Source organism: Podarcis muralis, chromosome 6 (genome assembly GCF_964188315.1).
Source record: "Podarcis muralis chromosome 6, rPodMur119.hap1.1, whole genome shotgun sequence".
Classification (NCBI taxonomy): Eukaryota; Metazoa; Chordata; class Lepidosauria; order Squamata; family Lacertidae; genus Podarcis; species Podarcis muralis.
This window is the reverse complement of record NC_135660.1, coordinates 27,646,671-27,669,699: the sequence shown is the minus strand read 5'-3', so window position 1 is coordinate 27,669,699 and position 23,029 is coordinate 27,646,671. Positions and strand designations below refer to the sequence as shown.

Genomic DNA, 23,029 nt, shown 5'->3' with positions numbered 1-23,029 from the left:
GATGCATATGGATCGGATCTTCAAATAATTTTTAAGTAAACCAATCTTTAATTTACCAAAGTGTGTGTGTTTTTTCCTATGCAAGGGGCAATGGGAAATTTTGGAAGATCTAATAGTGTATATTTCCACACTTTACTTTGCTGGGTACTTTGCCATTTTAAATCTCTGTTGGGGTTTTCTCACCAAAGAGTACTTGTCCCCAACCTGGATCTTGACATCCAGGGAATTCTCCTTTTATAGCAATTTTTCCTTGTACCAAAATATTTTGTACACATTAAAGGGCTTTGAGGATCTCTAATAAAATGTTTTATCCAGCTCTTTTCAAATTTTAAATACTTAACTAAAACCATTCTCTGCTTTTTGAAGGTGTTATTACAGTATTTTATAATTGTTAAGAAAATGACAGAAGTGGAAAGGGTATCCTAATTTAATAATTCTTGCCATGTAGATTACATTCTCTTTCAGACAAATACATCTAGGTAGAACATCAATACTGTGGGCGGAAAGTCTTTCCATGACGGAAAATCCTGTCTTGGTTGTAGTATAGTATCTTAGTCATCTAATCTAATAATCTTTTGAACCATGTAGAGTTGTGCCAGGAATTAGCAGGGTAACAGAAGGCCATATTCCCCTGTAATAAATACCGTTGTTAATGTCTTTCAGATATTTCAATAATACAAATTCCTGAGGCTCAGTGTGATAACTAATTAACTTCATTGCACTTGGGAGTAAAAGATTTGTTTCTGAAGCTGGGACCTTTTGTACATTTATGCTGATCACTACATTATTAGCTTCTGGAGTGGCCTTAAAATAGCCGATTAGCCCCCAGTTTCACTGCAGGAGTTCTGGCCTCTGAAGGCTTAGCCCTTACTGAAGTGGTAAACCTGTGTCTGGCTCACTTGCTCCCTTTCTGCAGGTGATGTTGCTGCAAATATAACCTGCAGTCACATAGAAAGTGAGCAAAGAAGTTCTAGAATTATTACTACTATTATTTATTGCATCTTGAAATATACTCGGAGTCGAGAGTGGATTTCATGCTCTTTATTCAGCTCATAGTGGTGATAAGGAATGGAAGTTCCCCCACAATATCTGCTTTATATACATTATTTACACAGTGGGCTGCACATGATTGGCTAATTCCGGGATTCTCGTGTAGGCCAATCAGGTTGTGGATTCACTTCCACCTGGAGCTGGATTGGGTGGCTCCTGTGGACCAGTCATACTGCTGCATTGTTCTAGGACCAATCATACTGCTGCATTTTGGATTCTATTGTTCTAGGACCAATCAGACTGCTGCATTTTGGATCAACTATTCAGCTCAGTACATAACACATCTATATTTTTATTTCTTCGAATAAGGAGCCTCCAAGTGGTATGCATGCTTCCACTGCCATTTATATCTTCGCAGGAACCCTAAGGTCAGTTATGCTGAGATAGTGACTGGCCCCAGGTCACTGATGTGACTGGGTGGAGATTTGAGTCTCCTAGTCTTAGTTTGACACTGTAAGCCAAGGTTTAGAACCACAGGTCTAGGAGGCTGATAGTAGCACATCAGGCTTCTCTGTCTGGACCTTGATACTTTCCCCAGGTCACCCCCTTTGCAGCCTGAGTGTTACTGGACTACAACTCCCATCATCCCCAGCCAGCATGGCCAGTGGTCAGGGATGATGGGAGCTGTAGTCAAACAACATCTGGAGACAACCACATTGATTATTCCCACACTGCACTTTGAAGCACAAACTTACAACTTTCTTTGACTGTCACAGAAACCAAACCAGTTGATGAAAGCTCAGCGGGAAAGGGGTTTGGGAAGGTGACAGTTCGGGTGGGTGACATTTCTGAATATTCCCTGTTTTTAAAAATAATAAACTTGCAATTAGAAAGCCAGCACAGCAAGGAGTGTTTCCACCTCATGGCCAAGTTTGCTTGATTTTTTTTAAAAACTTACAATGAGTATTTTTCAAAAATGGGGGAATATTCAAAATGATATCCCATACTTGTTGTAGTAAAGTCTACTGCTTTCTACAACTCACAAGTCATAGCATTCACTGCCTCAGGATTCTGCCTGGTCATTTTGCTGTGCATGTAGACCAAGCCCTAACTGAAACAAATGCCCAAAGTCTGTGTTCATAAAAAGCCCAGACCGAGCAGGCACACCCATCACAGACTTTCCCTCTACTCTAAGATGTATTTTATTTCTATTTAAATTACATATAAATACATATGTACATATAAATTAGCACATGCAATCTATGCTCTCTTTTTGTCTTCCTTTTTAATGATGCATCTTTCTTTTCTTTCTGCGGGAGCATTGTTTAAGTGGCCATCCTACTTGTTTGCCAGACCAAATGCTTATTCTTCTCATATTTCTCTGGATTGGCATAGTTAGTCCTGTGGAGAGGCAGATCTCCACTGCTGGAGCTGAAGGATTTTGGGGGAGGAAGCAGGTGTTGGTTTAAGACAGGGGTCTGCAACCTTTAAGACAAAAAGAGCCACTTGGACCGAAGAAAAAACAACTGGGAGCCACAAAACCATTGCGACATTTAAAACAGTGGGGAGTGTCGGGGCACACAATGCGCCTCCTCCCCTCGCTAGTATCCGCCCCGGAGCCGCGGCAAAGGTGTAAAAGAGCCACATGCGGCTCCGGAGCCACGGGTTGCTGACCCCTGGTTTAAGAGAAGTGGGACACTCCTTTTAGGGTTTTATGAGCCCACCTGTCTGTTAAAATGATCAGATGATTCCTTAAAGTATCCCTCCCCCCACCTCCTAGCTCTTTAGTAGTGGTTTTACTGCTATTCTGTTCTGCTTCTGTGTGTTTTTTGTGGATCAAATTTTCATGGTTGTCTAGCCCCTTTGAAAAATTTCAGGTGAAAAAGCAGCCTATATACATATAAATAAAGAAGGCTCTAACTTTTCTGATTGAAAAAACCTAATGTTGCAATTGCAGCTATTTATATCCCACCATCAGGATATAATAACCGCCTAGGGAAAGACATACAATACTATATCTTGAAGGCTGTGAAGCAAACTCCAGCAACAAAAAAAGAAGTCCTTATAATGGCATTTTTTAAGACAACCTGGCATATATTGGTGCTGCTGCTTGCTGTGCTTGCTGTAGTATTTCAGAGAAAATGTTATCTTAATGCTGCCTGTTCCATAGCATCCAGTTTTTCTATTGTAGTGTTTTCTTACTGAAGCGGAATACAATACAAAGCACATGTGTGCTAAGATCCTTTTCAGTCATGCAGGCTAAGCAAACTGTGAAACTGATACTATTGATGAATTTGGGTGACTGTTTTATGTATGAATACTTGAGGCACAATGCTTAAGGGGGGAGGAGGGAAGGGGTAGGTAGCTATTGTCAAGTGATGACTTTTCCTTCCACACATATATGTAGTGGCTAAAATGTTATATGCTTAATTTTAATCAAAGTTGGATTTACTGAAAATTGATAGTATAAATACACATTTGTATGTTTATTTCTCCATGACAGGGGTGGCCAACTCCCAAGAGACTGCGATCTACTCAGAGTTAAAAACTGGCAGTGATCTATCCCTTTTTTGGGGTGCAGGGCAAAAAAGTTGAACTTTTTTTAGGGGACCCAAACTTGTTGAGCTTTGTTGGGGGGAGCCAGTGATCTACTGCAGACGTCCAGTGATCTACCTGTAGATCACGATCTACCTGTAGGACATGCCTGCTCTATGACTTGCTCAAGTGAAATAACCTGTGTGTAGAAAAAGACCACCAAAGAACAAACACCACAGAGGTTTATTATCGCCTCAAGCACAATGCTCTTTTGAGAACGCAACATACATGCTCAAGTCTTGATTTATTAATGGTTTATATGGATCTGTGAATTAGCTAAGTTCCTCTCAATTGTCTAGCAAAATCAGGGAGACCAAATGCTGATGTTTGTACTGAGCCATACAAACAAACACTGCACCAGTAAATATTAGTGGCAGTGGAAATGTGGACTGTGTCATGATGTTTCCCCCTGAATTCACAATATGCCTCTGAATACCTGTTGCTGGTGAACACAAGTGGGAGAGTGCTGTTGGACCAAGTTGTGCATCTAGGCTTCCCATAGGCATTTGGTTGGCCACTGTGAGAACAGGATGTTGGAGTAGATGGGCCTTTGGCCTGATCCAGAGGGGCTGCTATTATGTCCTTATATTCCTTCAAATCTGGATCTGAGATGTTCTCCTGTAACTGTAATCCTGAATCCATTTGCCATAGAACAGTGTCTCCTTATAGTAAAGAAACCCAGTTCAGAACTGTACTGTAAACCAGTAAGTTTTTATTTGGTTTCAATTTTATGAAAGCTAATAAAACTGAAATATTTCCAAAAGTATCCAAATTAAAATGTTTGTATGAAATCGGATATATTGGCCATTTGGACAGTGTATCTCAAACAGGATTTGAGGGTTTTCTTCATGTGCAGAAACTGGTATTGAGAGGCCTCTGATCCTGGACGTAGCCTAAAGCCACCACAGCTAGTAGGCATTAATGGTCTTTATTATTAGGGTTGCTGTATTTCAAAAAGTGAAAATCCAGACAGAAAAGAGAAAAGTAGTTGAGCCTTTCTTTCAAAATCACAAAGGATTTGGGAATTTTTTTAGTTTGCATTTTTAAGGGAAATTGGCAAAAACAACACTGCCGACATTGGTTGCCATAAGTCTGGGTATTCCCAGACATTGAGCCGATTTCTGCCTGGACCCTGCTTTCGGATAAAGTATTCTGGGTATGTCTGGGAAATTCCAGACGTATGGCAACCCTTTCTTTATCCTCCATGATTTTGTTTGCCTTTTTGAAGCTGTCTAATTATATATTTCTTTTGCTATCTAGCTGTTCCTCTAACTACATAGTTTTTACACAAATATCCAGTGCAGTGCAGCCCCCACCCCAGTGGATTCAGACTACTATGCTCCATATCTGAATTGCCCTCCCCCTTGTGAATGGGTGGGGGTGTTTGGATGCATATGGATTTGGTGTGTATATATGGATATTGTTCTGGCCCTGCCAATTGCTGGTCCCCATCAGCTTACTCATAAGGGTTTGACTCAAAAGAGTTTTTCCACCATTGTTCCTTGCCTTCATTAGGGATGGAGGAGAAATCTGACTGAGTTCGCACTTGAAGGTGAACTTGCTGAATTCACACTTTGCGAAACAAAGCAGGAACCAAACTGCAGATGAGTCCACACTTCTCCAAATTTTGCAGTGTAGTTCTCTGTGTACAAATACGCATATACTAGGGTAGCGTGTGCATATAAATGCATATATTGTTGAAAATAACATACAGAAATGCATTATTTTGGGGGAAATTGTTTTGCAAAATAGGTGTCTTTTTGGGGAAATGGACTAAAGTGCTGATGAATTTTCACAAGGATTTTTTTTTTAATATAGTACAGATGGATGTGGAAATGTGGAGAACTGAACTGAAGGCTGGGAGAGTGAGAAAATGAGATAAAACGAAACTGACACATTCACCCATCCATAGCCTTCTTAACTACTGTTTGTTTGCTGGGTCTGTTCATGTAGGAAGCAGGGCTTTGTAAGAACGAAAAGGAAGGGGGAAGGTTGCCGTCTTGTCCTGTTGCTAAACTCACACAGGTGCTTAACTTTTATACTTCTAGCTAGCCTCCCCCAACTCCTGCAGTTAGGCGTGTTATCCTTTATATCCAAGGGCACTGACTTCTATTTTTAGTTGTGAAAGTAACCTACATCTCATGAAATAGGCATTGCTGACTTTCTTAAAACATAGTATGAAGGAAACACACACAGACACACACACACACACACACACACACACACACACACACGACACAGTGAGATTTGGCAGTAATAGTGCAAATCTGTGTTTGAGAATTATATTTTAGATTTCACTAATGAGAGACTAAATAGCATAGTCAGTGGCTCTGTATCTTGATCTGCTGTGCTAATCTTTAGCATAATGCGTGTATGGCCTAGTCCTGCTTTGGCAAGGACTGAACTGATTATACTTGCAGCTTCACTGACTTGTGGAGCCAGTATTTCCAGGAGCTCAAAATCGACAAACTGGACATAATTTTATATACAGTGGTACTTCGGGTTAAGTACTTAATTCGTTCCGGAGGTCCGTTCTTAACCTGAAACTGTTCTTAACCTGAAGCACCACTTTAGCTAATGGGGCCTCCCTCTGCTGCTGCGCTGTCGGAGCACGATTTCTGTTCTCATCCTGAAGCAAAGTTCTTAACCTGAAGCACTATTTCTGTGTTAGCGGAGTCTGTAACCTGAAGCGTATGTAACCTGAGGTACCACTGTAGAATGTGGCTTTCAAATATGGAACTTTCTTAGAATGTAGCACCAGTGAGAGAAGTGTGGTCACATTGTCACAGATATGGAATAATCTAAAACTATGCTTTCTACCTGTTTGAAATATGTTCCTATGAGAAAGCTGTCCTAAATTTTGGCTGCTCGTGCCCATTAAAATGTGAGCTAGAAAATCTGGTTGCTAAGCCAGCTTTGCCAATTATAATTGCGCGTTTGAACTGTCTCTAGTTTGTAAGCTTTCTCTCCCCCCCCCCCACCCCTTTAATAGCGGCTTTATTCTCTCAGAAGTCTTTGTAGGCCACCCAAGATTTTCAGTTTGTTTTTTAAACAGTGAATATTCTTCAAAATTTGTTTTAAGGATTGAGGGTAATAAATAAGGGTTTTCCAAGTGGCTTCTTTTAAGACTCAGATCTAAGGTTGCTGACCTCTCTGGTGTAAGTCAAGAGAGGCTGATGGTGAAAGTTAAGAACTAATTTGTGATAACCCATTAAAATGCTGAATGGGCCTGCTCTGGACTGAGTGTTTTATGACTGTGGAAATGGACCTGGGAGTTTAAAGCCAGTGTGTGGTATTCAACCAAATTTTACTGTACTTACAGGAAACACAATTGTAATGAACTTTCTCGCAAGCATGTTTAAAATGTAGCCACTACAGATGATGAGTGTCGTGGAAAGAACAGGATGCAAATCACATTTATTCTTTTGCCTGTCTTGAGTTTTATTTATATGGATCATGGTCTTTTGACAATATTGTAGTATAGATCTTTAAAACGTAAGAGATGAATGTGTCTTGTCTTCGTAAACTATGCAAAGTGTTATCAAAGTACATTCTGCAGAATTAAAGTATCGGATGGGATGGCACATTTCCTGGTCATTGTTCTGGGAACAGCAGCAATAAATGAACTAGTTTTCACTCTCTGTTTTCTGAATTCAGGTGAGCATTGCCCATAGCACTAGATGCTGGAAAGGTATTGTTTTCAGCCCACCTGGTTTTTCAGAGATGAATAAATCCCCTTGCACTAATACTAATCCTCGTGTTAGCACAAACAAACTTGCAGATTTGCTCACTTGCGTCAGATCCCCAGAAGGATGCCCAGCACTGCAAAATACTCCACTTCCCACCAATTTTTTCTGTCCCTCTGCATTCACTTTCTATCTTCCTGCCTGTCCCAACTGCAGTACTGCTGGTTTTCACAAGCAAACTGCAGAACACTTACTACAAACCCTACTTCTGCAGCCAGGTTTATTGCCCGTTCAGGAAACACCCACAATCTCAAGAATGTTTGTTCAGAAGGTCCAATAAATTCAATAAGATTTACTTCCAAGTGGAAATGCATAGGATTACAACTTGTGTTCTCCCCCCCCCCCTTTTCATTTCTTTCTTTTTTAAATCATACTCCCAGATCCCACCTTAAATCATTTTAGTACAGTGGTACCTCGGGTTACATATGCTTCAGGTTACATACGCTTCAGGTTACAGACTCTGCTAACCCATAAATAGTACCTCGGGTTAAGAACTTTGCTTCAGGTTGAGAACAGAAATCGCCCCATTAGGTAAAGTGATGCTTCAGGTTAAGAACAGTTTCAGGTTAAGAACAGACCTCCAGAAGAATTAAGTTCTTAACCCAAGGTACCACTGTATAAGTAGCAAAATAGTGACAGAATAACGGGACAGAAAATTCACAACTCCCCCAAGATGTGATTTCTAGAAAATTTATTTTTAATCCCAATAAGGTCAGAGCATAGTGTTATATGATCATTGCTTAAAAATTGTTACAAATAGCTCTAATATTATTTAGACAAAAAATTATATTTGCTGTTTGGATTGTTGCCTGTATAATGCTTACTAACCTTTGCACACACTCCCAAAATAATACTCAGGGGAAAAAGAAGGCAAGCTGCTCAACCAAACAACCCCATATACCTCCTCAATTATTATTTTTTTAAAAAATGGGAGGGGCAGGTGGGCCTTGGGTACCAAGCGAGATGTCAGAGGGTGCCTTTCAGCCCACGGGTGCCATGTTGGGCATCCCAGGCCTAGACAAACAGAAAAGTTTTAGTCTGCCAGCTAAAGTTCCTCAAGCTGGGTGCCCAAGGAACAGTTTTGAGGAGAACAGTCCAGAATTAGGGGTCCCACCACAAAAAAGCCCTTTCTCCATTCGCTACCTGCCTAAGGTTCAGTGTTGGGTCACCTGGAAAAGGGCCTCTAATCATAACTTTAACAATTAAAATACCCTGGTGGTTGTTTTGTTTTGTTTTTCTGTAGATAAACTGATTGAGATCATCATCAACGCTATTCACCATTTGTGTTCAGTTTGGTGTCTGCAGTAGACAATGAGCCATGTGCATATTAACATTGCTATTTTTGTTTTATTTTGTTTGCATAAAGGGAAGGAAAAGAATAATATTGTTGGGAGGCAACTATTGGTTCATATTATGCAGCTTGCCTATACTTTCTCCTCCACCCCATTGTGTACATAAAGCATCACTGCCAGTGGTCTGTCCAGTTTTCTCTTGCAATAAAAGCTCCCAAAGCATCCTAGAGCTAATCTTTCTGTCCCGTAGCTTTTGGCAGTTAAGAGCCAGGCTAGATGTAATATTAATTGCATAAATTACCATGCTTTAAAAAATGTAAATGGCTGATACAGTAGGATTGGGGCAGTTATATGTGATCCTGCTTTCAATACTGTTGGTGCCTGTGAAAGTTTTGAGGCAGTCATGTTGCCTTGTTTTACATCAGCAAATGTCCTTTAACTTCCTGCTGAAATCCTGTAACTTTTCATGCTACAAAAGTTCCAGGTCCCCGCCCCCCACTCCTGCCTTTGTTGTGCAATAGTGCAAGAGTGCCCCACTTGGTCGCAATAATTCAAAAACATTGAGTAAGCATTGCAGAGTAACTAATAAAGTGGAGTTATATGTGGGAAAGTCTGGAATAAATCTGCTATTTATGCACCATTATTTATCAAGGACATATTGAAGTAGTCACTGACCTTGATTTTACACCAGGGGCGCCCAAACTTTTTTCAAAGAGGGCCAGATTTAATGAAGTGAACATTGTTGTTGTTGAGCTTTTTTTTACAATTTTACCCCAAAGTTGCTGAGCTTTTTTTAGGATTGAGGTTGTTGAGCTTTTTTAGGGATTTTACCCCAGGAAATAAACTGCCGCACTGAATTAAGCCAACCGGCGGTCCGGATTAGGCCCCCAAAATGGACTTTGGACGTGCCTGTTTTACACCATCTGCTGTATTCATTCATCTGCCTGGTGAAAGCCTTTCTTGCACTATTTTAAGAGACACAAAAGTGTCATATTAAAGGACATGTTGGAAAATACAGATTGCTTTCTTGTCGTCGGTTTGTAATGAGCTTCACCAGCATGTGAAATAGCAGACTGTGTGCTACTTTGCAGTTTAACATACACATCTTTATCTTGCTCATCGTTCATGATGGAAATTATGCCTGGTACGGTGAAAGTCGATGGAGAAAAACTTTTGTCCCTTCCCTATACACCGTGTGTAGTTAAACTGGCATTCACTCCTGCAAGAGGCAGCAATGGCCACCAACCTGGATGGCTTTAAGAGAGAATAAGGAGCATCAGGCTCTCATTGGCTGCTAAGCATGATGGATGTGCTCCACCTCTTCTGTCAGAAGCAGTACGTTTCCAAATCCCAGTTGCTGGGAACTGCAAATGAGAGAGTGCTGTTGTGCCCATGTCCCGCTTGTGGTTGACCTCTGAGAGAACAGGACGCTGGCCTGATCCAGCAGGCTCTTCTTATGTTCTTTTTGAGGTCATATTGGCACACTTGAGTGTGGGTTACCCCACTTTATTCTCATAAGGTAAAGGACCCCTGGACTGTTGAAGTCCAGTCAAAGGCGATTATGAGTGTGGTGCTCATCTCATTTTCAGGCCAAGGGAGTCGGGATTTGTCCGCAGACAGCTTTCCAGGTCATGTGGCCAGCATGACTAAACAGCTTCTGGTGCAACGGAGCGCTGTGATGGAAGCCACAGCGCATGGAAATGCCATTTACCTTCCTGCCATAGCAGTACCTATTTAGCTACCTGCGCTGGTGTGCTTTCAAACTACTAGGTTGGCAGGAGCTGGGACAGAGCAATGGAAGCTCACTCCATTGCAAGGATTCGAACCGCCGGCCTTCTGATCAGCAAGCCCAAGAGGCTCAGTGGTTTAGACCACGGTGCCACCCATTCTCATAGTAACCCTGGGATAGGCTTGGTTGAGTCAGTGACTAGCCTAAGGTGCGACTGTGAACATTATGGCTATTCATGGGTGTGAGCCCAGGCTCCCAAGCCAAAGTCCAACGTGCTGATCGCTGTATGGCCCTTTGCCAACTTACTATTCTGTAACTCAGCTGCAATTTAGTGCTGCTCTTAGGAGTGGTGTAATATATCTTGGATCAGCACAGCTGCTGCATTTTTCGGGAAGCTGCCTTATGTTGAGTCAGACCACTGGTCTATCTAGCATATTATTGTCTACACTAACTGGCAGAGGGTCTCTAGGGCTTCAGGTAGGGAACATTCCTGGTCTTACCTGGACATGCTGGAGACTGAATCTGGGGCCTTCTGCATGCAAGGCAGAAGCTGTACCACTGAGCAATGACCCTTCCCTGTTTTTTTTTGGACTGTGGCGTCATGGCTATAGGGGCTCCTGCACTGCTAAATTGCCACTACACCACTGCATCTGTCATCGTTCAGGAGACATTCATTGGGCCAGCTGTTGTTACTGATAAAGTTGTATCTGCACGGCGAGAACTATGGGAATAATGCAGGTACTGGCCTTGGTTTGGTAGTGGTGTCTAGGAACTCAAAATAGCATAGGTTGGAAATACTAATTGATATAATATTAATTACAGAATACTTTTACTGCACATTTCCATTGCTCAGTTGCTTGTGTCTTTCTATCTAGAGTATGCTTTGTTACATGTATTGTTGATTATCCTCAGGAATAAAGAACTGAAAACAACTGGAAATCAAGAGATGGAGAATAACATAACAACCATTTCTCGTGAGGAACTGGAGGAACTAAAAGAAGCATTCAGTAAAATAGGTATGTGTGCAGAGCTTTTGCAGGCCCTTTGAGCTGTCCTGTTCTGGGATGGCCAAACAGTTTGCCATTTAAAGAAGCATGCCATAGTCCCCCCTGAGTGTTTCATAGGCTGTCTCTGTCCCTTTAGTTTAAAGACATTTGTGATTAGTTATGAGTGATTCCTGTATTTGTGGGCAGCTTCCACAACAGGCCACTCATTGTGGTGACTCTGCAGTTATGGAACTCATTCCCAAATGAGATTAAGTTGTTGCCCATGTTGGCTGCATTTAGGTACAAGGTGTAAACCATGTTTACCTGGGCCTTTGGAATGTAATCTGCATTTTTGCTGCCGCTACCACTTTGTATAACGTTGTTATCATGATGTTAGTTTTACTTTTTATTGTTGTGCCATGTATGTCATACTTCATATTACAATCTGTTCTGTGATTTCATTGGGAGAAAGGGAAGGATATAAGTATGAGGAAATTTAAGCATTTGAATGTGCTAGCTATGCATGCCAAAGGGGAGGGAAAGAAATATCCTCTCTCTTTCTTAAAAAAATAAAGGGAAACTGATTTTGAATCATAACATTGCTATATTTTTATGAGGAATTAAAAAAACAAACATTACAACAACATTTATTTGAAATATGCCAATTTGGATTAGGTTCTCATTCTCCAATGAAAGGACAGCTTCCATCAGTGTAAGGGAACCTTCATATCCAACCCAGTTCACTGCTTTTTCTTGCGAATAATAATCTTGATTATACCCAGCTTCACTTCAAAGACCACAGTTCCCATCAATATTTATAATAGAATGTAAACTAATATTTTGAAGCAATTGAAGGTCTATGGATTAATCTTTTAGGATTCCCTTCCTTCCTCACACTGCTCTTCATTTTTAGTTCAAGAGAACTGTACTTTGTGATACTTGCTTATTTTGTAGAGGCTACTGTTAATAAATAACTCTACAGCTAAAGGTTATGATAATTTTGTCACTTGAAAAAAAGAAAAATCAATAGCATGCTTAACTGAGGCTATAAATTGTTGCTCTTCTCCTTCGTACACCTTTAGGGCCCAGCTTTTTGAAATGGTTTCAGAAAGCTTCTGGCTTCTTTAGGTTCCCTTTCGTCTTTATCCACAAGGCTTGCAGACAACAAGCATGCTGTGTTCTTTTTTTAAATAGCCTCTGAAAATTTATACTTCAGTGAAAATTGAGCTTTTAGAATTGGAATAAGGCAACATAAGGTACCCAGAAAGAGTATAACATTCATTGCTTTACAAAAACAGTCAGCTGTCCATTGTCAATATAGGAAGGCATAAGGCTAGGCAATCTTATGGCAGGAGTGAGGAAGCTGACAGCAACTTTGGATCCCCCCCCCCCCCATTTTTAGTTGACTGTTGAAAAAGGGCTGCCATTCTCTCTAGTAGGCATTCAGCCACCTGAATTTGCTGTCAGTCTGGAATAAAAATGGGGTCACCCAAAAATAAGGTAGTGGCTCCTACAAGTTCCAGAAGCCCATTCTATTTACAGCCATTTTTTATAAAGATTTGAGATACATGTTTTCTAATATACCTGATATGTACAAAACAGCAGGTTGAAAAAAATAAGCATGTATGTTGCGCCCAGGGGAGAGCATTTCACAACCAGGAAGCCATTGCTGAAAAGGCCTGTTCTCATGTTGCCACCTTCTGCAGCTCCCCTTGGGGGAGGCACACAACAAAGGGCCTTGAATGATGAATGCAGGTTCTGGGTAGGTTCATGTGAGGAGAAGTGATTCCTCAGGTATGATATTTTATCTTTACAGATATCGATAACAGTGGCTATGTCAGTGATTACGAACTTCAGGATCTTTTCAAAGAAGCAAGCCTTCCCTTGCCTGGCTATAAAGTCCGGGAAATTGTAGAAAAAATTATAGCAGTGGCTGATAACAACAAGGATGGCAAAATCAACTTCGAAGAATTTGTATCAGTAAGTGAACCACTTTCTCGGGCTTTGTTGTTTACCCATAGTAAACTTGTTTAGTACTGTTGGTTATAAATGAAGCATGAGGCCATTACTAAACTGTGCTTTTAGAAGCATATTGGGTTACATACTGTAGCTTTGCTTTGCACAACACACCTTTATGTACTGTATCAGCACACCAGGAATGTGAGCAGTAAAAGAATGGATTTGCCTGCCACATTAGTTGAGGAATGGCTATAGGGTTCCTGCTTCCATAATGTTCACTGGTATTCATAAATGCTGTTGGGTTTGGAAGAAAGAGCTTGTGACCAGACACACTCAGAATAACAATTTAAGGTTTATAGTTCTGATAATAAACGGAAGATCCTTCTTTATCAAATGTATCCGCTAAAATAGACTTTTTTCAGTGAAAGCTCATGCCACAATAAATGTGTTGATCTTCAACCTGGTGGAAGAATATTTTACTGCTTTTGCTACAACAAACTGAGCAATCCTGTACAAGAAGCACTGCTGGCAGGGTGTGTGTGTGAGAGAGAGGGAGAGAGAGAGAGGATGCAATAGCTGCCAAATCTTACATGCACTTAGCTTAGAAGATAAAGAAGAGATATATTGATGGTTATTAGCCATGATTGCTATGCTCTGCCTCCACAGTTAGAAGCAGCAACTGGAAAGCAGTTACTGGAAACCACAATGCTTTTGCCCGTGCTGCCCCGATCTTCCCCATAACTCTATTTCATCCATTTGTTTGGCACACTTTAACCAGCACATCAGATGTGCTGGTAGGGTGTGTATTGTTCCGTTACGTTGGTGGCATATATGGTGTGCAATGGGCATAGAGGGGCTCCCACCATCTACAGCCCCTCAGACAGCGTATTTCTAGTATTGGATTACTCCTTAAGGCTGCACGTCTGTACACACTTACATAGAAATAAGCTGTATTGAGGCCTGTGGAACTTAACTCTGAGTAGACATGAATAAGAGTATCACTTGTGTTGCTGCTCTTTTTGTATTAATAAACTGCCTGGTTGGTTCTGGATGCTAGCCATTTAACAGATGTGTTATAAGAGCCCAGGACTAACACAGAAACATTTATCAACCAGGTAATATTTTCAGACTTCATAAAAGCGGTGCAGAGCATTTTTGTTTTTACAAGGGGACAGCTAACCTGTGCTGGTTTTTTAAAAAAATAGTATTTAAAAGCACTTTGGTAGTAGTGCATTTTAAAGATTAATGATGCAGTAGTGATGTAGCCTATTGAAAGATGGAACTTTTCAAAGTGTCTCATCGGAAGATAGGGAGGGCTTGCATAATTGAACGGGATGATGGGTGAATATACCATATAGATTGTAATTAGCAATCTCCAGTAATGTCTGAAAGGAAAAAGAGCTTAATGGTTACATAGTTGATTGGCTATTATGCAGCTTCAGCTTCTATTATGCAGCTTTAGCTGATAACGATAATGTAAAATTATCCTAAACATATTTGCATCATTTTTTAAAAAATCAAAGTGCTGAAATCACAGTATCTTTGCATGCACTTTTGAGAGAGAGAGAAAAAATTGGTGTGATATTTTGCACTAGTGATATATTTCCTTATTCTATTGAGTCCCTTCCAGGAAGATGTACACTTGCCCACTTGCTTCTATTTCACCCCCCTTAGTTATTTCCTCCCTCTCCTTTCTCTTATTTTCTTCCCTTTTCCTACATTGCTGTTTTGACATTATAGCTTTATTAAAACATACTATGGTTGTGTTAACTGGTTATTTGGACTGGTTGGAAAAGGATGGGAAGGTGGAAGGAGTGTGAGAGAAATTAAGTTCTGTTTGCATTTAAATATGAACTTGCCTAATTAGAAATTTCCAGAGCAATATGCAACTTGAAACGCAGACATCCTTCAAAATTCACAATTCTCTGAATTTTTCAATGCAGTCCCCTAGCCTCTGTACATAGGTAAGCGCTTTCGTGGGGTAGCTCTTGTGCATTATATTTTCCGTTGTTGAGTCTGGCATGTAGAGACTGTTCCTCTCTGTTTTGTTCCAGGTTATTCAGGAACTGAAAAGTAAAGATATTAGCAAATCATTCCGGAAATCCATAAACAAGAAAAAGGGAATTACTGCAATTGGAGGAACATCACCAATTTCTAGCGAGGGGACCCAACACTCTTATTCAGGTAAATAACCTGTGATTTGTTCAAATAAAAAAATCCTGTAGAAGTAAAGGTAGCATTTATATTGAATAGTAGAAAATGGCTGAAGCACTGATATTTCAAGGCTGACCTGCTGGATTTTCTCAATAATTCTTACTGCGCTCTCTGGAGAATCTGATGTGTTTGCCAGAGCAAATATTAAAACAAAAATTAAATCATTATATGCTAAAGTTCACTTTCCAGAGTAACATTTATAATTTAAAAGTATTCTCTGGATACACGTTATTCCTTGGTGCATAAGGCTATTCGGACCAGGATAAATTCTACATCAGGGATAGGCAACAGGATGTCCTTTAAATGTTGTTGGGTTCAAGCTGTCATCAGCACCAGCCAAAATGGACAGCATTCTGTGGTCATTTGACGCTGAATGCATCAATTGAGGTTTTTAAGCTATTTTTTAAATGAAATTTGTTAAAATCTATGGCATAGGCCATAATACGTCCTGATTTTCCTGGACATTTCAGCGTTTTCCGCCTGGATGCTCCTTATGAGGGCCGAAGACCAGCTATGGTTGGGAAAGCCTGGACGTATGGAAACCCTGTGATAGACTGGAGAAGCTGTATATGAGAAATATAACAACTTCCTAACCACTCGTTCAGAAGTGGGACAATCTGCCTAAGAATTGTGCTATAGAATCTCTTTCCTCAAGTCTTGGATTGGATGGACCACTGAGTCCCTTTCAGTTCTACGATTAAGTTTTGTAATTGTCCTGGTTTTTAGATTGATTTAAGATTTTTCTCTTTCTTTTTCCAGAGGAGGAAAAGGTTGCTTTTGTTAACTGGATAAACAAGGCTCTTCACGATGACCCAGACTGTAAGCACCTTCTCCCTATGGACCCAACAGATGATAGCCTTTTTAAGTCACTTGCTGATGGCATCCTCCTTTGGTATGTTTAGCATTACGTTGTTGTTGTTTTTAAAAAAAGATCACACAAAAACCAAGCTGACTGGTGAGTTTTCATTTTGAAACGCATGAAGCATGATCCAGTTAAGCATGATGAAAACTCACTGATTTTTAGTGAGACAGCTAAGTGCATTCTTATTTCTCTTGATGAAATGAATAGGAATTAAAGCCTGTGTTGCCTTCATTTTGAAGCTTCTGCACTGCCCCACATACTCCTTAATAGAATATAAAAGGTGGGAGCTGCGACAAAATGTTACAGGCTAAAAAGAATGTCCCTGTTTAGGGTTGCAGTCACCTGTTTCCTCCAGGCAGGGCACCTGTTGCTTCCCTTTCTCCCAATTTCTCCCTCCCTCCCTGTCCCCCGGAGAACAGACAGTGCATTCCATGGTCCTTACTGAACTGTGTTTTGTTTTTGTTTTGTTTCCTCATGCTTGCTTTCTTCTTATTATTCCTTTTTGTATTTCTACAAGCCTCGGGATTCCCCTGAACATGCTATTATACCCTTCTTGTTTCTTAGAAGGCTTGTTTTTTTGTTATATAGCTGTTGGCACTCACTGCATGAGTGGTGGTTTCATAAACACAAGAAGAGGCAATTATAAATAATTGCTGTTAGCTGGTATCAGTCTCTTTTGTATCTACATATAAATGACAGTGGCCTTGTTCGTATGTAGCAGTAAGTCATGACCAAGAAAGATAGAAACCATGGAGCGGTTGACTTAGGGCTAATTGTATTGTAACTTATAGACTATTGTAGGTAAGCAGTGTACAGCTTGTTCAAATAAATAAGCTTGCATTCATGGTTTATTTCTCTCCTATCATGAGCAGTGAGTCAGCCATGCATTTTGTTCACATAATGTTTACAAAAACATAATATGCAAACACTCCGTGGTGATGTGTTCCATAGTGTCTGCTGGTCTCAGATTTTCCATTGAGACGATCAGGTAGATTGCATTTATTCAGCAAAAAAGCTCAAATTGCAAGCTGATATTTCATGCATTGGTTTCTTAGTACTGTTTTGTGTTTTTGCTTTTTGCTGGTGCTTTCAGTTTTGTTAACCTACATTTTTCAATGATGGAGTGAATGTATTTTTAATGACTTGATTGTTGCCTTTTATTTGTAATCGACTTTGATCCGCTCCTTTGTGAAAGGGGAAAGCAGGGTATAATTTTTAGAAACAACAGTAAAATATATTTTACTAATTGAAGAAATACAAACCTTCTTTTCTAGCAATATATATAATCTTCATTATATACAATCCATTGTGCAGTTGCCCAAACTCTACAGAGAGTCATATATGGCTTCACTGTTAATATTCCATTTTCCTACTTCCTTGTAGTCCTACAGTATCCAGTAGTAGTTTTTATGCTATTGATGTTATGCTATACAGTGGTACCTCAGGTTAAGTACTTAATTCGTTCCGGAGGTCCGTACTTAACCTGAAACTGTTCTTAACCTGAAGCACGGCTTTAGCTAATGGGGCCTCCTTCTGCCATTGTGCCGCCACTGCACAATTTCTGTTCTCATTCTGAAGCAAAGTTCTTAACCTGAAGCACTATTTCTGGCTTAGTGGAGTGTGTAACCTGAAGTGTATGTAACCTGAGGTACCACTGTAGATGGAGTTTGGCATGCCAGTTTGGTATGCCAAAATCCTTTTTAATTGTTGAAGTAGCTGAAGGCTAAAATTGTCCTTTCCATGAGACTGATAATAATTTTTCAGAAAGTTGTAATTAAATATTTCCCTTTTCTTCCCCAGCAAAATGATTAACCTATCCCAACCAGATACAATTGATGAAAGAGCTATTAATAAGAAGAAGCTTACTCCATTCACTATATCTGTGAGTACAGCACAACCCTAACATAAGTATTTCAAATCTACCTCAGAAGGACTGCTTGAAAGTACTTTGCAAAATAAAAAATGAGAACAGTGCATTATTGTGGTACAGTGGAACCTCGGTTATTGAACATAATCCATTCCGGAAGACGGTTCGAGTTCCAAAACATTCAACAACTAAGGCATGGCTTCCCATTGGTTGCAAGAGCTTCTTGCACTCAGCAGAAGCCATGTCACACGTTCAAGTTCCGAAAAACGTTCAAAAACGGAACCGAAACGTTCAACAACTGAGGCTTTTGAGAACTGAGGTTCCACTGTAGTTTAAATTTCCAGTTCTTTTATTTTCATCTGTTGTTGTAGCCCTATAACTACCACTTCCCGAAAACAAAGATATGTGAACCTCTGATTATAGATAACTTCTGGGAACATTTCTACATTTTTTGTTGTTGCAAAGCCATTGTGAATTTGTGCCACGTGGTATGACCTTGTATTGCTCCAATAAGCAGTTTTGTTACGTGGATACTACATTTACAGAGCAAAGCATGTCTAATTTCTATATTGCTATAGAAATAATTTGGAAACCCTAGAGTACATGTTCTCTGGGGTCTTCTGACAATGGCTCTTTTAATGACTAACAAGGTAAAAGTAGCAATAACAGATAGTGCCTGTTCTCCATCTGGTTTAGTGACCTGGATAGGCATTTCAGAAGATAATACTGGAATAGTTATTCAGACACCATTGATTTCCATAATTTAAGTTACCTTAATGACTTTCTAAAAAGCTTTGTGACTTTCTATAAAGACTTTCTAAAAAGCTAAAAAGCAGAGACATCACCTTGCCAACAAAGGTCTGTATAGTTAAAGCTGTGGTTTTCCCAGTAGTGATGTATGGAAGTGAGAGTTGGACCATAAAGAAGGTTGATCGCCGAAGAATTGATGCATTTGAATTATGGTGCTGGAGGAGACTCTTGAGAGTCCCATGGACTGCAAGAAGAACAAACCTATCCATTCTGAAGGAAATCAGCCCTGAGTGCTCACTGGAAGGACAGATCCTGAAGCTGAGACTCCAATACTTTGGCCACCTCATGAGAAGAGAAGACTCCCTGGAAAAGACCCTGAAGTTGGGAAAGATTGAGGGCACAAGGAGAAGGGGACAGCAGGGGACGAGATGGTTGGACAGTGTTCTCGAAGCTATCAGCATGAGTTTGACCAAACTGCGGGAGGCAGTGGAAAACAGGAGTGCCTGGCGTGCTCTGGTCCATGGGGTCACGAAGAGTCGGACATGACTAAACGACTAAACAACAACAACAACAAATGACTTTCTGAAAAACTCATACAAATCTTTGCTAGAAGCCCCATCAGCGTCAGCGCAAAGTAGAACTAAGTCACATTCCCATCAGCACAAGGATTTCTGCTTGGACAATGGGAACTTCCCTGGGCACCCCCTAAATCTGATCTAGGAGTTTCCCCAATCCTCCAGAGCAGATTTGAGATGTGTGCAAGCAGAAATACTTGCATGGATGGGACATGTTACTTTGATACCACCCATCCTTTGTTTTTCCTCATTACCATTTTATTATACTTCTATGTTTTTGCATTTGTAGTTATTGTCAACGCCAAAATGCATTTTTATTTTTCCTTTTAGGAAAACCTAGATCTTGCACTAAATTCTGCATCAGCTATTGGCTGTACAGTAGTCAATATTGGATCACAAGATCTAAAAGACGGGAAGCCACATTTGGTATTAGGACTGTTGTGGCAAATCATTAAAGTTGGGCTTTTTGCTGATATAGAAATCTCCAGAAATGAAGGTAATAATATATAAAGTCTGAAATACATGATAAAGCATGCATTTTTGTCTGATTTGTGTCTAAAGCTTGAGAAATATATGTGAAATCTTAAATGATTTTAAAAAGTAAAAAAGTAAACCAGCTTTCCTGAAAATTCTTTTTGCAGCTCTTATTGGTTTGCTAAGTGATGGGGAAGAATTAGAAGAATTAATGAAACTGTCTCCAGAAGAACTCCTGCTACGTTGGGTTAACTACCATCTGGATAATGCTGGATGGAAGAGAATAAGCAACTTTAGTCAAGACATTAAGGTATAGCTTGATCTCTCAAATAAAAGCATAACAATTTTGAATCTGAACCTTTCAACTGGAACTAGCCAAGACTATAAAAGAAATATTTTTATAGCTGCATTTTAATCAAATATTAGAGAGATACTGTTTAGCCCTATCACAACATTGCCGTTCACCCTCTCCATTTTATCCTCGCAACAACCCACTCACTCCTTGTTCTTCTCTGCTTTCTCCAAGAGTTTCAAGTAGCTATCTGTTGACTAATAATAATAATAATTTATTATTTATACCCCGCCCCTCTGGCTGGGTTTCCCCAGTCACTCTGGGCTGCTCCCAACAGAAAATAATACTAGTTTTTGCTTCTCCTGTTCCTTTCCGGTGCAGGAAGAACTAAATTAATCTTATTTTCCTGTTGAGTTTATATGAGAGGCTAAAGCATACTATTGCCGCTGATGTCAATATGACTCTCCTTTTCTCAGTATCTGCCCGTCAGAGTGCATCAAGGACTTTTGTTCAGATTTTTTCAATTGTTCGTTTCAGGACTCAAGAGCCTACTACCATTTGCTGAATCAAATCGCACCAAAAGGAAGCAACAATGGAGAAACGGCTATTGTTATTGATCTTTCAGGCCTCAATGTAAGTGTGTGTGTGTGTGTGTGTGTGCGCGCGCGCAGAATGTCATTGTACCAAGCAGGTGCAAACCATTTTGAATCACAAGCACAGATCAACAGAGTGCACAGAACTTGTAGAGCATCTGTAATGGATCTTGTGTATAGCTGGCTAAGGTCTGGACTTTTGATACTGCTTTTAAAATGAGCCATCTACTAAATTGACCTGAGCCATAACTCTGTTGACAGCATTTTGTAATTGTTCAGGTGATTTTATTAAAAAATCAGAGGCTTCCAAAAGAGAAAAGCTTAGGTTTTTATATGCTTCCAGTGTTTCCAATAAGGTGTAATTTCACACTTTTGTTTCTGAACCTTGCACTGAGCTTTGATTCAGACCTGCCCAACAAGTAGCCTGCCCACCAGGTTGAATGCAGTGCAGCAGTCATGTATTGTTGTGTACCAAGATATTGACAAGCCTACTGGTTTTGCTAAGTGGACAGCATTGTAAAAATGGGCAGCTGCTAAGCTTCTGGCAGGTTTCAATACATTGTTTGTGGGCTACGTTTAAGCCTGGCAGATTCACTAGGTCAACATTTGCCAACCCTTGTACATTCTAGCTTTTTTGGACTGGCTCCAGCCAGCGTGGCAGTAATGACTGTGACTGATGGAAGTTGTAGTCTGAAATATCTGGACGGTGTACCTGGTTGGCTTAGGTTGTTGTTGTTGTAGTAATAATAATAATAATAATAATAATAATAATAATAATTTATTTGTACCCCGCCCATCTGGCTGGGTTTCCCCAGCCACTCTGGGCAGCTTCCATCGAAACCAAAAATACACTAAAATAGCCAAGCTTTTTCTGTGCAGTGAAATGTCCTGAAAACAAAAAAGGTTCTCAAATAAAATAAGTTTCTAAACAATTTCCTGGTCTGCAACTCAATCTAGAATTGTAATTTATGTTCAGTGCAATCTTATATTAAGATGTAGATATTTTATATAAAATGTCAAAATTAGTATTTTTTGAAGTGTGAGGTTTACTCTTTATATTTTTTTCAAGGAAAAAAATGACCTGAGGAGGGCTGAATATATGCTTCAACAGGCAGACAAACTGGGCTGCAAACAGTTTGTGACTCCTGCTGATGTGGTTGCAGGCAATCCTAAACTTAACATGGCCTTCGTTGCAAATCTCTTTAATACGTACCCTGCCCTGCAGAAGCCCGAAAGCTCTTCTTATGATGTCAATTTACTGGAAGGTGAGCTAATGTAACAAACACTGATAGAGAATGATGAATAATGCTCAATTATTTCATATTGAGATGTTCAGAATTTCCTTGATATTTAGCCAGTGTGGTGTAGTGGTTAAGAGCGGTAGTCTCGTAATCCGGTGAACCAGGTTCGCGTCTCCGTTCCTCCACATGCAGCTGCTGGGTGACCTTGGGCCAGTCACACTTCTTTGAAGTCTCTCAGCCCCACTCACCTCACAGAGTGTTTGTTGTGGGGGAGGAAGGGAAAGGAGAATGTTAGCTGCTTTGAGACTCCTTCGGGTAGTGATAAAGCGGGATATCAAATCCAAACTCCTCTTCTTCTTCTCTTCCAAAATGTTTTCACAGAAAATACAAGCCACCTGTTAACTCCTATTGAATTACAGTGGTGCCCCGCAAGACGAAATTAATTCGTTCCGCAAGTTTTGTCGTCTAGCGAATTTTCCGTCTTGCGAATTATTATTTAGACAAAGGAAACAAAGTCGCGAGACGTTTTCGTCTTGTGAAGCAAGCCCATAGGGAAATTCGTCTTGCGAGGCAACTCGCAAACGGAAAAACCTTTCGTCTAGCGAGTTTTTTGTCTTGCGAGGCATTCGTCTTGCGAGGTACCACTGTAGCTACTCCAGTGATAGGGCAGCTGTATAAATGCAGTCCATAGGTAAAAATACATAAAAATGGGTATAAGATGATCTGTGTTGCAACAGATGCCACTTCAGAATAGCCTTTTCAACAGTGGCCAGTGTGATGCCTTTGGAAAGCATGCATGGAGGGCCTGAAGGCCACAACGTACTCCAGCTGTTACTCAACTAGCAACTTTTATTCAGAGACCTC

At 40.3% G+C, this 23,029-nt stretch overlaps 1 protein-coding gene across 1 annotated transcript in view; it reads left to right on the top strand.

Annotated features, from left to right (window-relative positions):
* The window catches only part of PLS1 (plastin 1), a 53,075-nt gene that overhangs the window by 9,606 nt on the left and 20,440 nt on the right, over positions 1-23,029 (top strand). Inside the window, exons 2-10 of the mRNA XM_028731205.2 lie at positions 11,265-11,368; positions 13,155-13,318; positions 15,352-15,481; positions 16,271-16,403; positions 18,174-18,255; positions 19,896-20,061; positions 20,207-20,349; positions 20,869-20,964; positions 21,994-22,189. Of these exons, the coding sequence (XP_028587038.2) occupies positions 11,299-11,368; positions 13,155-13,318; positions 15,352-15,481; positions 16,271-16,403; positions 18,174-18,255; positions 19,896-20,061; positions 20,207-20,349; positions 20,869-20,964; positions 21,994-22,189 (1,180 nt within the window). The 5' untranslated portion in view covers positions 11,265-11,298. The remainder of the gene's footprint in view (positions 1-11,264; positions 11,369-13,154; positions 13,319-15,351; positions 15,482-16,270; positions 16,404-18,173; positions 18,256-19,895; positions 20,062-20,206; positions 20,350-20,868; positions 20,965-21,993; positions 22,190-23,029) is intronic.